Source organism: Aotus nancymaae, unplaced genomic scaffold (genome assembly GCF_030222135.1).
Source record: "Aotus nancymaae isolate 86718 unplaced genomic scaffold, 86718_ANA_hifiasm-v0.15.2.pri h1tg000029l, whole genome shotgun sequence".
In the NCBI taxonomy this organism is placed as follows: Eukaryota; Metazoa; Chordata; class Mammalia; order Primates; family Aotidae; genus Aotus; species Aotus nancymaae.
This window is the reverse complement of record NW_026988442.1, coordinates 76,535,468-76,548,324: the sequence shown is the minus strand read 5'-3', so window position 1 is coordinate 76,548,324 and position 12,857 is coordinate 76,535,468. Positions and strand designations below refer to the sequence as shown.

Sequence of the window (12,857 nt, the reverse complement as noted above, 5' to 3'; positions counted from 1 at the left end):
AGGAAAGAAAAGATAATGCCATTTTGAGCAGTGATGAGCACCAGATGTGAAGGCAGGAAATATCAAAACTAGTATAAACATTTTGCCTTGGAAATTTTTTTCTCCTTCTTATCCTCTTTCTCTTCTTAACCACAAGTTTCCCTGCTCCCAGGACCCATAATCAAAGTAATGTTAGGTTCTAGGTCAATTAACAGAAAACCAATTTGCCAAAAGCTCATACACGAAGTGACTTATTTACCCAGTAACCAATATACTAAAAGTCAATTCACCTGAAATCAGATTCACTGAAGACCAATTAGTCAAATTCACCAAATTCATTTGTTTCCTAAAAATCATTTTGAATATGATAGATTGGCAAAGTTAAGAAGACTATGGGGACCTAAGGAATCAGGATGCTGGGGCCTCCTCACTCTCTTCCTACCCTTAATTTATCCTTTCTTGTCCTCCAGGCTCACTCTTTACCCTTGGGTCTCCTCCTCTTTGAGCCTTTTGGACTCTGTGCCTCTGAGGCTGCCCAGCTGGTCTGAGTCATATGCTGACTAACACAATCTGTTCTTCCCACAGTGTTAGGCCCCCTATTCCTCGCTGTAGCTCCCTCCAGCTGCAGCAGCAGGCAACTGGGACGGGGAAGAAACGAACATTACTTAAAGTGCTGATCTACTGAAATATCCAAAAGCTGTTAAATAAAAACCATCCAATTAGAACTGATGTAAACTTTTGAGTCAAAGAAGTTTTTGATATCAAACGGCAAGTTTGGTCAATCTGACAAAGTTTAATGGAAAGTTGGAAGTTTTCTAAAAATGCTAAATGTTGGAAATGTTCTTTAAAAGGCTTTGTAAACAGATAAAAAAGAAATCAAATAAATAGGAAAATTCCCATTGGAAATACTGAAATTCTGGCAACGTTCAGAAGAAAAATAAGTTCATCAGTAGACTAAATTTCCTTAGTATCTTTCAATAAATTGAACATTTCTTTTCTTTTTTTTTTTAAATTGAACATTTCTTAAACTGCATGAAGCTGGGAGGTTACAGACAGAGTAGTGAGGGGGCACGCCCACCTAAAGTCACAAAGCACACTTCACATGCTGGCCAGAAAACAAATAAACAAACACCAACATAGCAAAACTAATAAAAACAAACAAATAATCTCTATCTTCTAAAATTCCAATTTATATCAAACTGCATCTATATAAAGACATGTATTGGAAAATCTATAAGACAATACTAACTTATGAAAAACACCTAACTCAAGAAAGTAAAATTTGATATGGGTGAAATTTTTTTTTTTTGAGATTGAGTTTTGCTCTTTTTGACCAGGCTGGAGTGCAATGGTACAATCTCGGCTCACTGTAACCTCCACCTCCCAGTTCAAGCGATTCTCCTGCCTCAGCCTCCTGGGTAGCTGGGATTATAGGCATGTGCCATCACACCTGGCTAATTTTGTATTTTTAGTAGAGATGGGGTTTCTCCATGTTGGTCAAGCTGGTCTCAAGCTCCTGATCTTGGGTGATCCACCCACCTCTGCCTCCCAAAGTGCTGGGATTACAGGTGTGAGCCACCACGCCCAGCCTGGTATGGGTGATTTTTAAAAATTGTGTATACAAATATATATTTTTCTTCAGAGAAACTTTTAAAAACAATAAACATATATATATGTAGGAAGATTTATTTCAAATTCTTAATACCTATCTTAGAAATGAACTTGTAAACAGTTTGATAGGAATTTAGAGAAAGAACAGCTACAAATCATAGTTTTATTTACATATTTTTAAAATAGCTAGGATTTCTACTGACTTTTTTGTAGACTACAACATAATAAACACTGTTAAAAGAAAATAAATAAATAAATAAATAAAGGCTAGGAAACAGAAGACTATAAATTATAAGTTTCTCTAATATATTATTTGTTATTAAATTTATAAATAATCTCCAAATAGCATTTGTTAGAGGTGAGACGGATAGATTTTTACATATAGAACTATATAGTGAACACAACAAAAATCTATATACCCATCATTCAAAATTTACAAATACTAATATTGTACTTCTGATCTTTTTATAAAATAAAAGAAATAAAACATTTTTGCTGAAGTTGCTATCACATTTTTATTCTTCCCCAGACCCATTCTCCTCTCTGGGAGGAGAGTGTGTGTGCTAGAAAGCAAGGAAGCACTCAGAGAATTATAAGGATGTATGTATTTTTTAAAAAAAGAGCCAGTTTAAGGGAGCTTTCATTAGCCAGATTTAAGCTTAAAAAGAAGAAAAAGGGCTGGGCACGGAGGCTCACACCTATAATCCCAGCACTTTGGGAGGCCAAGGTGGGCGGATCATGAGGTCAAGAGATTAAAACCATCCTGGCTAACATGGTGAAACCCCATCTCTACTAAGAAAAAAAAAAAAAAAGAAAGAAAAACAAAAGAAAAAAAGGTAAAGAATTATTACAGGATTATAATATATTGAATAATAACATTAATTGAAACCCCAAAGGTCATAGTAATTTTTTTTTTTTTTTTTTTTTTTAAGATGGAGTCTCACTCTGTTGCCTAGGCTAGAGTGCAGTGGTGTGATCTTGGCTCACCAAAACCTCTACTTCTTGGGTTTAAGTGATTCTCTTGCCTCAGCCTCTCAAGTAGCTGGGAGTACAGGCATGTGCCATGATGCCTGGCTAATTTTTTTTCTGTATCTTTTTTAGTAGAGATCACCATGTAGGCCAGGCTGATCTTGAACTCCTGACCTCGACTGATTCACCCACCTCACCTTCCCAAAGTTCTGGATTACAGGCCTGTGGGCCACGACGCCCAGCCCGTTGTGGCAATTTATTTTTTTAAAGCAGGGAGGTAAATTTCTTCTTTATAGAAAAATGCCAACTAGTAAATATAGAAGCAATGATGGAATCAGAAAAGCCATTTCAAAGGTGATTCATGCAATCATCATCAATAAATGCCTAAAATCACTCAGTGAAAAGTTTCAGGAATGGGTCAGGGTGGGGGATCCCATGCTTTGAAAGTGTTACATCAGTTACTACTAATAATAAATAGTAAAGGGGGAAATTATATTTACAATTTGCCTTATTTTAGCGAGGTAGAGCTTGTTTTCATGTTTATTGGCTATTCAGGTGTCCTCTGATGCTCATATTCTTTGCCTAGTTTTCTTCTTTTTTTGTTTTTTGAGACAGAGACACAGTCTCACTCTGTCGCTGAGCCTGGAGTGCAGCAACACCATCTCAGCTCATTGCAACCTCTACCTTCCTGGTTCAGGTGGTTCAAGAGATTCTTATGCCTCAGCCTCTTGAGTAGCTGAGATTACAGGTGTGCACCACCATGCTCAGCTAATTTTTGTAATTTTAGTAGAGATAGGGTTTCATCGTTTTGGCCAGGCTGGTCTCGAACTCCTGACCTCAGGTGATCTGCCTGCCTCAGCCTCCCAAAGTGCTGGAATTACAGGTATGAGCCACCATGCCAGGCTCTTTGCCTGTTTTTCTGTTGGCTTGTTTATGCTTTACTAATTGAGTTGGATAAATTTTTCATATACTTTGGTCACTGTAATGCAAATATCTTTACTGAGTCTGCGATTTATATACAGGACATTTTGTATAACAAAACCTTTGATTTCGATATACTTAAATATCTTAATCTTTGTCTTTATTATTTGCATGTTTTAAGAAACATTTAATATATCCTTCCCTATTCTTAGGATCATAAAGATAGACTCCTATATTTTCCTCTAAATTCTGAATTCTATTCAGTTTGTTTATCTGAGGAGCTGAACGGTGAGTACTAAAACTGTTAGACAACAATGTTAATTTTTGGTTCTAAGGGAGTTTCCAGCTTTATGTGAAGTCTCCTTTCAACATGATAAATAATTGAGAGTTGCTATTAAAACCATATATGATAAAGTTGTTATAGTTTTAGGATTTTAAAAAATAGAAAAGAGTAAGGCATATAATCTTACATGAGTGAACAAAGCTTCCTTCCTTAACTCTTCAGAACTGTCATTTGTTGGAGTCCAAGCTTCAGCAAACTGCAGGAAATCCCATTTTTCCTTATCACCTTCCTCAGCCTGAATTTTTTCCTTCCTACCATTCAGTGTGCTCCCTGTAACTTGAGCCTGCAAGAGGAAAAAATACATGAATTTTACAACAGTTTGCCTCACAGCTGAAATTCACTAAGTAACTTAATTTTGCATTTAAATCATAAGCTACCCACTAAGAAAATCTTATGCTCCAACATACGGGCTTTAGTAATATAATCATAATAAGCTTCCCAACCAACTGAATGGATCCCTCTTCTTAGCCAAGAGCATCCAAAGTAACCTAAAACAGGCCAGGCACAGTGGCTCACGCCTGTCATATCCAGCACTTTGGGAGGCCAAAGAAGGTGGATCACCTGAGGTCAGGAGTTTGAGACCAGCCTGGCCAGCATGGGGAAATCCCATCTCTACTAAAAATACAAAAATTAGCCGGGCATGGTGGCAGGCGCCTGTGATCCCAGCTCCTTGGGAGGCTGAGGGAGGAGAGTCACTTGGACTCAGAAGGCAGAAGTTGCAGTGAGCCAAGATCTTGTCACTGCACTTCAGCCTGGGTGACAGAGCAAGACGCCATGTCAAAAAAACGGACCAGCATTAACATTAAAAGAGATCTTAAGACAGACAAAATAGACTCCATGCAGCAGTAAGACAACAACATGACAGCAGGCCCTAAAACAAACTGAAGTATTTTATTCCCCAAAATATTTCTTTTCTATGAAATGGCCCTGCAGAGCTGTCTCTTGTGGGGAAAATTTACATTCTGTAGAGAATCCCCTTTCCTTTCCAGGTCTTTATCCTGATCCAGGAGAGAATTAACTAAGGAGTCTGGCACCTTTTAAAGTCTAATAAGAAACATTTACAATCTATTCTGTCTGAAGCCTGCTACCTGGAAGCTTTACCGGCATAAGAACCTTAGTCTCCACAACCCCTTATCTTAACCCAGATATTCTAAGACTTCAGATAAACTCTTTCAACCAACTGCCAATCAGAAAAAATCTGCATCCACATGTGATCTGTAATCCATGCCTCCCTCCACCACACCTTGCATAAAACCAAGCTGTAGCCCAACCATCTAAGGCACAAGTTCTCAGAATCTCCTGGGGCTGTGTCATCAGCCATGGTCACTCACATCTGGCTCAGAATAAATCTCTTCAAATGTTTACAGTCTGACTCTTCTTTGACATCCTAGTCTGTTTTCTGTTGCTTATAACAGAATATCTGAAATTATGTAATGTATAAAGAAAACAAACTTATTTCTTATAGTTATGGAAGCTGAGAAGTTAAGGTTGAGGGGCCACATCTGGTGAGGGCTTCTTGGGGGTGGGTACCTGCAGAGTTCTGAGACAGCACAGGCCATCTCATGGGGAGGGGCTGAGTGGTGCTAGCTTAGGTCTCTCTTCCTCTTCCTATAAAGCCACCAGTCCCACTCTTATGACAACTTATTAATCCCTTAATTCATGAATGGGTTAATCCATTCATGACGCAGAGCCCTCATGACCCAATTACCTCTTTTTCTTTTCTCTTTTTTTTTTTTAGAAGAGGGTGGCAAAGAAGGCCAATCACCTCTTAATGGCCCACATCTCAATACCGCTACAGTGGGGATTAAGTTTCAAAGCAAATTTTAGAGGAAATGAACATTCAAACCATAGCAATAATTATCCAAAATTATAACCCATTACCTAGTCAATGGTTTCATGCTTAATGAGGAAATGGTCTTAGTTGAGAAGTTATACTATTCACTTTCTTCATAAAAACTTTTATTCTAATATTTATATGCTTTGGAACTTAACCAACATATGACTGGACATTTTGAGCATCTATATTCAGGGGTTGAAAAACACTGTACTGAAAAACAGTGCTATGGGCTGAATGTTTGTATCCCCTCAAATTCATATGTTAAGGCCGGGCGCGGTGGCTCAAGCCTGTAATCCCAGCACTTTGGGAGGCCGAGGCGGGTGGATCACGAGGTCAAGAGATCGAGACCATCCTGGTCAACATGGTGAAACCCCGTCTCTACTAATACAAAAAATTAGCTGGGCACGGTGGTGCGTGCCTGTAATCCCAGCTACTCAGGAGGCTGAGGCAGGAGAATTGCCTGAACCCAGGAGGCGGAGGTTGCGGTGAGCCGAGATCGCACCATTGCACTCCAGCCTGGGTATCAAGAGTGAAACTCCGTCTCAAAAAAAAAAAAAAAAAAAAAAAAAAAAATTCATATGTTAAAATCCTAATTCCCAATATTGATGGTGTTCAGAGGTGGGGCTTTTGGAAGGTGATTAGATCATGAGGGTGGAGTCCTCATGAATGGCCTTAGTCCCCTATAAAAGAGACCCAGAGAGCTTTCTTGCCCTCTTTCCACAATGAGAAAGCAGTAGTCAGCAACTTGGAAGAGGGCCCTCACCAGAACTCAACCACACTGGCATCCTAATCTCAGAGTTTTACGCTCCAAAAGTATAAGAAATGAATTTCTATTGTTTATAAACCACCCAATTATGGTACTTTGTTATGGCTGCCCAAACTAACTCAGATATAATCTAATCCTTTTTTTTTTTGAGACAAAGTCTTGCTCTGTCACCTAGACTGGAGTACAATGGCACAATCTTAGCTCACTGCAACCTCCTCCTCCTGGGTTCAAGCAATTCTCCTGCCTCAGCCTCCCAAGTAGTTGGGATTACAGGCACCCACCACCATGCCCAGCTAATGTTTTATATTTTTATAGTAGAGACAGGGTTTTGCCATGTTGGCCAGGCTGGTCTCGAACTCCTCACCTAGGGGATCCACCTGCCCTTGGCCTCCCAAAGTGCTGGGATTACAGGCGTGAGCCACCGCACCCGGCCAGAAATCACCTATGCCTTAGTCGAGTCCTTTCTATAACATTGTTAAGAGAGACAGCTGAGAGGATGGAGGAAGCAATGTCATTCCTACATTTTCTAGAGTCTGGGTACAGGCTATCTTCTGTCCAAAATTATCTGGGAACTCAAGAATTCTTCTGGAAAGGGTTTATTCTTAGGTTACACAAAGGACTTGGGGCTTGAAATACTATACTCCCTTGCTAGCCAACCCCATTGCTGTAGCCTCTAAAGCAGTAGAAGGGCTTGGAAGATAATAGGAATACATGGAAATTCATGCCTTTCTTATTACAGAGGATAGCAGACAAGGTACTACTACTGAAGTCTTTTCTTAACTTGGTCTCTATTATCATTATTATCTTGATGCATGGAAGTATCCTTTGCCTGAAAACACTAAAACTCAGCCTCTTAACTCACATAGGCTATGGATCATCATAAGTAAGCAGCTAATTTGGTTTAAATTCAACCTTTACCTTGCGATTCAACATTCCCCACATAAGGGTGTCTAGAGTTCCATTTGCAATAAGGTAGTGAATATTCACGGAACTGCACTGGCCAATTCTGTGAGCTCGGTCTTCTGCTTGTTTTATATGTCCAGGGTCCCAATACAACTCAGCAAAAACAACATGATTTGCCGCAGTAAATGTTAATCCCTAAGTGAAATAAAGCAAAAAAATTGAGATGCAAATAAATTGAGAATGTAACACACAGTCATATGTAAGAAACTCTTTCGGAACATGTTAAATGGAGAACACTGAAGGACTTGAAAACAAATTAGTTGTTTATTTTAGGCCAAATTAATATTTAATTCATGAAAGGCAAAGGAAGAACGTTTAAATACCTTTCAAATGTGTTTTCTGTAGTTCACCACTGGAAAATCTAATAAAATACCTTATAAATGAGGATATAATTCCTAACATATGGCATCCATAGCAACAAGGCAGAGAGCATTTACATCTTCTTTAATTCACGCTGTCATGTTATAAAGCAAGAAAATCATGTCTTTGGTCATACTATTTTCTTCCTGTGAAATTTCTCATGTTATATTCTGAAGACCTGAAATTTACTGCCTATGTCTCAATATATACAGTGCAATTACATTTTCATGAATTTCAAATACTGTGACATAAAAAATGTAACTAAGTCTTGCTTTATAATCAATATATGAAATAATGCAAATATCCTCAAACTAAAAAATGTGTCAAAAAAATGCATGACTTTAATGTTGGTAGGCTGAATGAAATGTGAACCATGCTATTGCCATATAGCAGTAAAATGACATTAGGTGGTAAACAGAAATATCTATTTTTTTGGAGAAACATCTAATCAATGCTGTTTGTTGTTCACATGTACCAAACTCCTGTGAGTGACCTTTGTGACTGCTATGCTATCATTTTGATATGTTATTTTCACTTAAAATGTTTTCATATCACATAACAAAATCATACTAACATTAATTAAATAGTGGTACTAGTTCTCAAGCTGAAAAATTCACTGAAAATCAGTCTCTCTGAAAAAGAAGTTAGAGGTAATGAAAACACAGACCAGACACAAACATGTTAAACTGTGCTGCTATTTAGGACTGAAAATGCCACAGAATATTAGAAATAATAATGAAAAAATAAAAAGTAGTATTTAAAGAGAGACATCTTTAATTTTATAAAAAGCATCATTTGGCTATACAAGCATAAAGGGAAAATATGTTGGCAAGATCAATACCGTTTTAAGCAGCTATTAAACTATAATGTAAGATTCACAGTAACAAGAACAAAGACCTTTCTACTTTCCTTTATTCCTATGGAGATATCAGTCCTCAAGTGTATGAGTCTTGATTTATATAGGGTCTTCAGAAATACAGCCTTGAATAAAATGTAAGTGCCCCATACATTATTAATTTCAAGAGGTCCTAGACTCTCCTGTCTGGCTTTCTCCTACTTAGCACCTCCTCAGCTCTAAGTACTTCATTTCTAATTCTAAGCTCTTTGTGATGATATTCTCTATGGCTGGAATAGTCTAACAAATATATAACTGGTTATTAGAAGTTTAACTGAACATGCGGGAAGTGTTGAAACAACCCTCCTTTTGGTTAGAACTCCCAGTGAGTTGTGGAACTGCTTCATCCTCATAAAGTTTCTCTATATATGCAATTTTACATACTGCAATTAGCTGGGTAAAAGCAGATCTTTGGCATGCACCAGCTTGGTCGAATAGTGGTAGGCTCAATTATTTTTCCCTATGTTAAACATCCTAGCTTAGACATTCACAACAAAATATTTTAGAACGTTAGCAGAAAAACAGTCCAGAGGATCCCCTCTTATACAGTGCGGCAGAGACTGCCATTACTTTCCCTAATATCTGTCCTTCTCTTATTCCTTTGTAACATAACAGCCAATGTTTAGCAGGGCCACTTGGAATAAAGGCTATTCTTCCCAGCTTCCCTTGAAGTTAGGTGTGGTTGTGGGACTAGTGTGCTTTTTTCCAGGCAGCTGCTTGGACTGCAGATATGATGAAGCTCTAGCAGCCCTTTTAGATAAAAGATACTTGCTAGGCCAGGTGTGGTGGCTCATACCTGTAATCCTAGCACTTTGGGAAGCTGAGGCAGGCAGATCACAAGGTCAGGAGTTTGAGACCAGCCTGGCCAACATCATGAAACCCTGTCTCTACCAAAAATAGAAAAATTAACTGGGCATGGTGGCGGGTGCCTGTAATTCCAGTTACTCGGGCGGCTGAGGCCTGAGAACTGTTTGAACCCAGGATGTGGAGGTTGCAGTGAGCCAAGATGATACCATTGCACTCCAGCCTGGGTGACAGGGCAAGACTGTCTCAAAAAAAAAAGAAAAAAAGAAAGAGATACTTGCTAGGAGTGGTAAAGCAGAAAGCCAGAAGGGGCGTGGGTCCTAAGGACTTCGTGCAAACACCATGCTAGGCCTGGACAGTCTACATAAGAGAATGAAACTTTGTGTATTTAAGTCAGTCTTAATCGGAATTTTTGTTTACTTGCCTCCAAACTTAATCCTAAGGGACAAAACAGGGGCATTCCATAAAAAGTCCTGAGACAGAAGACTTCTTTTCCCCCAGGGCACCTTGCCACACAGATCCTAATGCAACACAACCAAGTAAGTGAAGGGCTGGCTATAAGACAGGTATAAGAAAAGCCTATACAAATTCAAAGGAAGGAAAAAAGGTCACAAAAATATTATGATTGAATTAACTATACTCTTCTTACTCTTCTTTGAAAGTATATTCTTTTAAAAACATTGTTTCCTTGAAAATTTAGGAAGATCTGTGTTAAAAGACCTTGAGGCATCTTTCTGTTATACTTTCTAGCAGTCTCTGAAGAAGAATTAATGTTTATTATACAAGTCATCCAGATATAAAGTTACGAGTTTACAAACCAAAGTTATAGTGAATGGCCTTTTTTCGTATTTCAATGACATTTCATTGCCAAATTTAGACCTGAAATTTCTTACCTGGCCAGCAGCCTGAATGCTTAGGATAGCCACACGAGTGTCAGGATCCTTTTGAAACTGATTAACCAGATGTATTCTTTCTGAAGATGAAACACTTCCATCTATCCTAATGTAACGAGTCTAGCATCAACAAGGGAAATAGCAAAATTAGGACAAGCCCCTATATGCCCATCTAATTTTATAAATTTTACAGCTTATTTTTATGGTCACATAAAAAAATGGAACTTGGTTAAGATGACAGATTGGTAAATGTTATACAAGAAGAATCTTAACCAAGTTTTTAAATAGCTTCTTATAACAATTTCTTATTTTTTTAATCTTTTAAGCTACTTGAGAGTAGCGTCTATGTCTAATTCATCGTTATCGCATCAATGTCAAGGGCAAGGCCTTGTATATAGCAGAAGCTCCACAAATCTTTTATGAATTAAGCTAATGTTGTCTTCAGTAAAATTCTATGTAAATTAACATGCTAACTATAAACCATGGATCAGACTAACTCTCAAGTTATATAATCACTAATTCTAAAGTGAAAATAAAGCCAGGCATGTGAAAAAGGAGAAAGATGATTCTGCCCACATATTATGGATTCATGGAGAGTAGTAAGTACATTTCCAAAATACCGCAAATATTAACTGGGAAAATAGAGCTTTTAATCTATCATTTGAATTCTGGTTTTTCACATTATTAAACTTAAAAGAAATATGTGATATGGTCATATCCAGTGAGGTGGGGAACTGAAGCACTCATACACATTTTTAAAAAGTAGGAAAACATTAAGTGTTAAACTAAACATTGTTGTCTTTAAGAATGATTTGAGTTGAGAAAAGGGGGTTATCATTATGTGTTAGAATAATGACTTCTAAAAAGATGTCATTATTCAACTTATAAAAATATAAGTCCTAAATTTCAAAAAAACTTATTCATATATGCACTTTTATAGAAGCTATAGCCTTAAATATTGGAATATATGAATATTCACTTTTATAAGGGAATATCCAAGTTAATTATTAAGTAGAATGTCCCGTATTAACATTCGCTCCTCATAGAGCAAGTATAAACTGACTACTGAACCATTTAATATCCATTAAGGAAGATTATAAAATCCTCTGAGGGTCTTTCTAAAGAAAATACATTGTCAGGGTAGGGAGAATTTGGGAAAAATTGACCTCCAACCCCATGAATATCTAAATTTTTAACTCTTAGTAAAGCTAAATGGGATTCTAAACATATCGGTAAAATGGATGTGAGAAAAAAAGGCTGCTATACTTGGAATCAATCCCAGTAGTTTCAAAGTATAATGGAATCAGAATAAGAAAAATATTATGAATCTAATATCTTGCCCAATCATTTAAAAATATTAAGTTTAATTAACTCTTAGAGGGTGTTTTTTAGAAACTATATGATAACCAGTGACAAAGTACCTTTTAATGTATAGTACTTTATTATATTCTAAATCTTCCTATGAAGGAAACACTAGAATTATTTCTTTAGTAACGTTAATGAACATATTAACTAATGTTTAAACAATGTATACTGTTTTTATCTTTGATAGAAACAAAGGAAGATGTTGTCGCTCACTGGTAGGACTACTGGAAATCAAGGTAGACTTAAGAAGATTCAGTAAGCCACATGGCTTGATGGAGCTTAACCTGATAAATTACTTGGGCCATATGTTTCAATATATCTACACTAAATTTTAGTAATAATTTTCCATAGACTATACTACCTGGAAATTTAATGGTATGACTGCAGTTGGACATTAAAATTGGCCAAATTCATTCTTTCTTTCCTCTCTATGTCACCAACATTCAAAGACCGTCATGTAGGTAAATAAAAAAAGTTTAATGTTAAACTGCCTCCACCACTCTGAAACGGTATAACCAGGAACAAAAATGAAATTCACATTATAGCCTGTCATGGCAGTGTAGCTTTAATCAATCCAGATAATTTGATCAGTGAAAAATTGTTAAGAAAAGAAAAAATTTAATAGTATATCATCATCTTATAATATTAATATAATTTTCAAGAAAAATGTGTAATAATTTATACACATTTCTTTAGTCACCAACTAAAGAAGACAAAAAAACTCAATTACGAGACTACAACTGATGTTTAGTATATTAAAAATATGTGTTCTAAAAAGTATTCAATTAAAAAATGGCAACATACCTTATTTTCGATGACTGCTTCTGTGCAAGCTTGGAGCATGCTTAAATGGTGAGCAAAAACCAGAAATTTAAGCGAATCATTCTGAAGCATCATCTTAATATAATCCTTTACAGCACCTGCCTAAAAGTTAAACCTTATTAGTGTCATAAAAATGATTATTTAAAATTTATGTCACTTTTAATAAAGCAAGAAAAATGGCTTAAAAATGAGTAAATATGAACTTTTAGCTGCATTGTTCTCTAGGTAGCCTAAGGAAGTAGAAGCCCACATTAAGGAAAATGTGAAAAAAGAGGGACAAAAGGGGAAAACCTGAGCAGTTAAATGAGAACAAGACAAAAACTAGAAGA

The 12,857-nt window shown here is 36.9% G+C and overlaps 1 protein-coding gene across 19 annotated transcripts in view; it reads right to left on the bottom strand.

The window, feature by feature from the left end:
* The window catches only part of ZRANB3 (zinc finger RANBP2-type containing 3), a 313,593-nt gene that overhangs the window by 88,012 nt on the left and 212,724 nt on the right, over positions 1-12,857 (bottom strand). For all 19 annotated transcript variants that reach the window (XR_010344621.1, XR_010344622.1, XR_010344624.1 and 16 more), the window contains 4 exons: positions 12,511-12,630; positions 10,342-10,461; positions 7,345-7,524; positions 3,951-4,106 (listed from right to left, as the gene is read on the bottom strand). Coding sequence is in view for 12 of the 19 variants with exons in the window: in XM_064382815.1 (XP_064238885.1) it covers positions 3,951-4,106; positions 7,345-7,524; positions 10,342-10,461; positions 12,511-12,630 (576 nt within the window). In the remaining 7 variants the exon portion in view is untranslated. The remainder of the gene's footprint in view (positions 1-3,950; positions 4,107-7,344; positions 7,525-10,341; positions 10,462-12,510; positions 12,631-12,857) is intronic.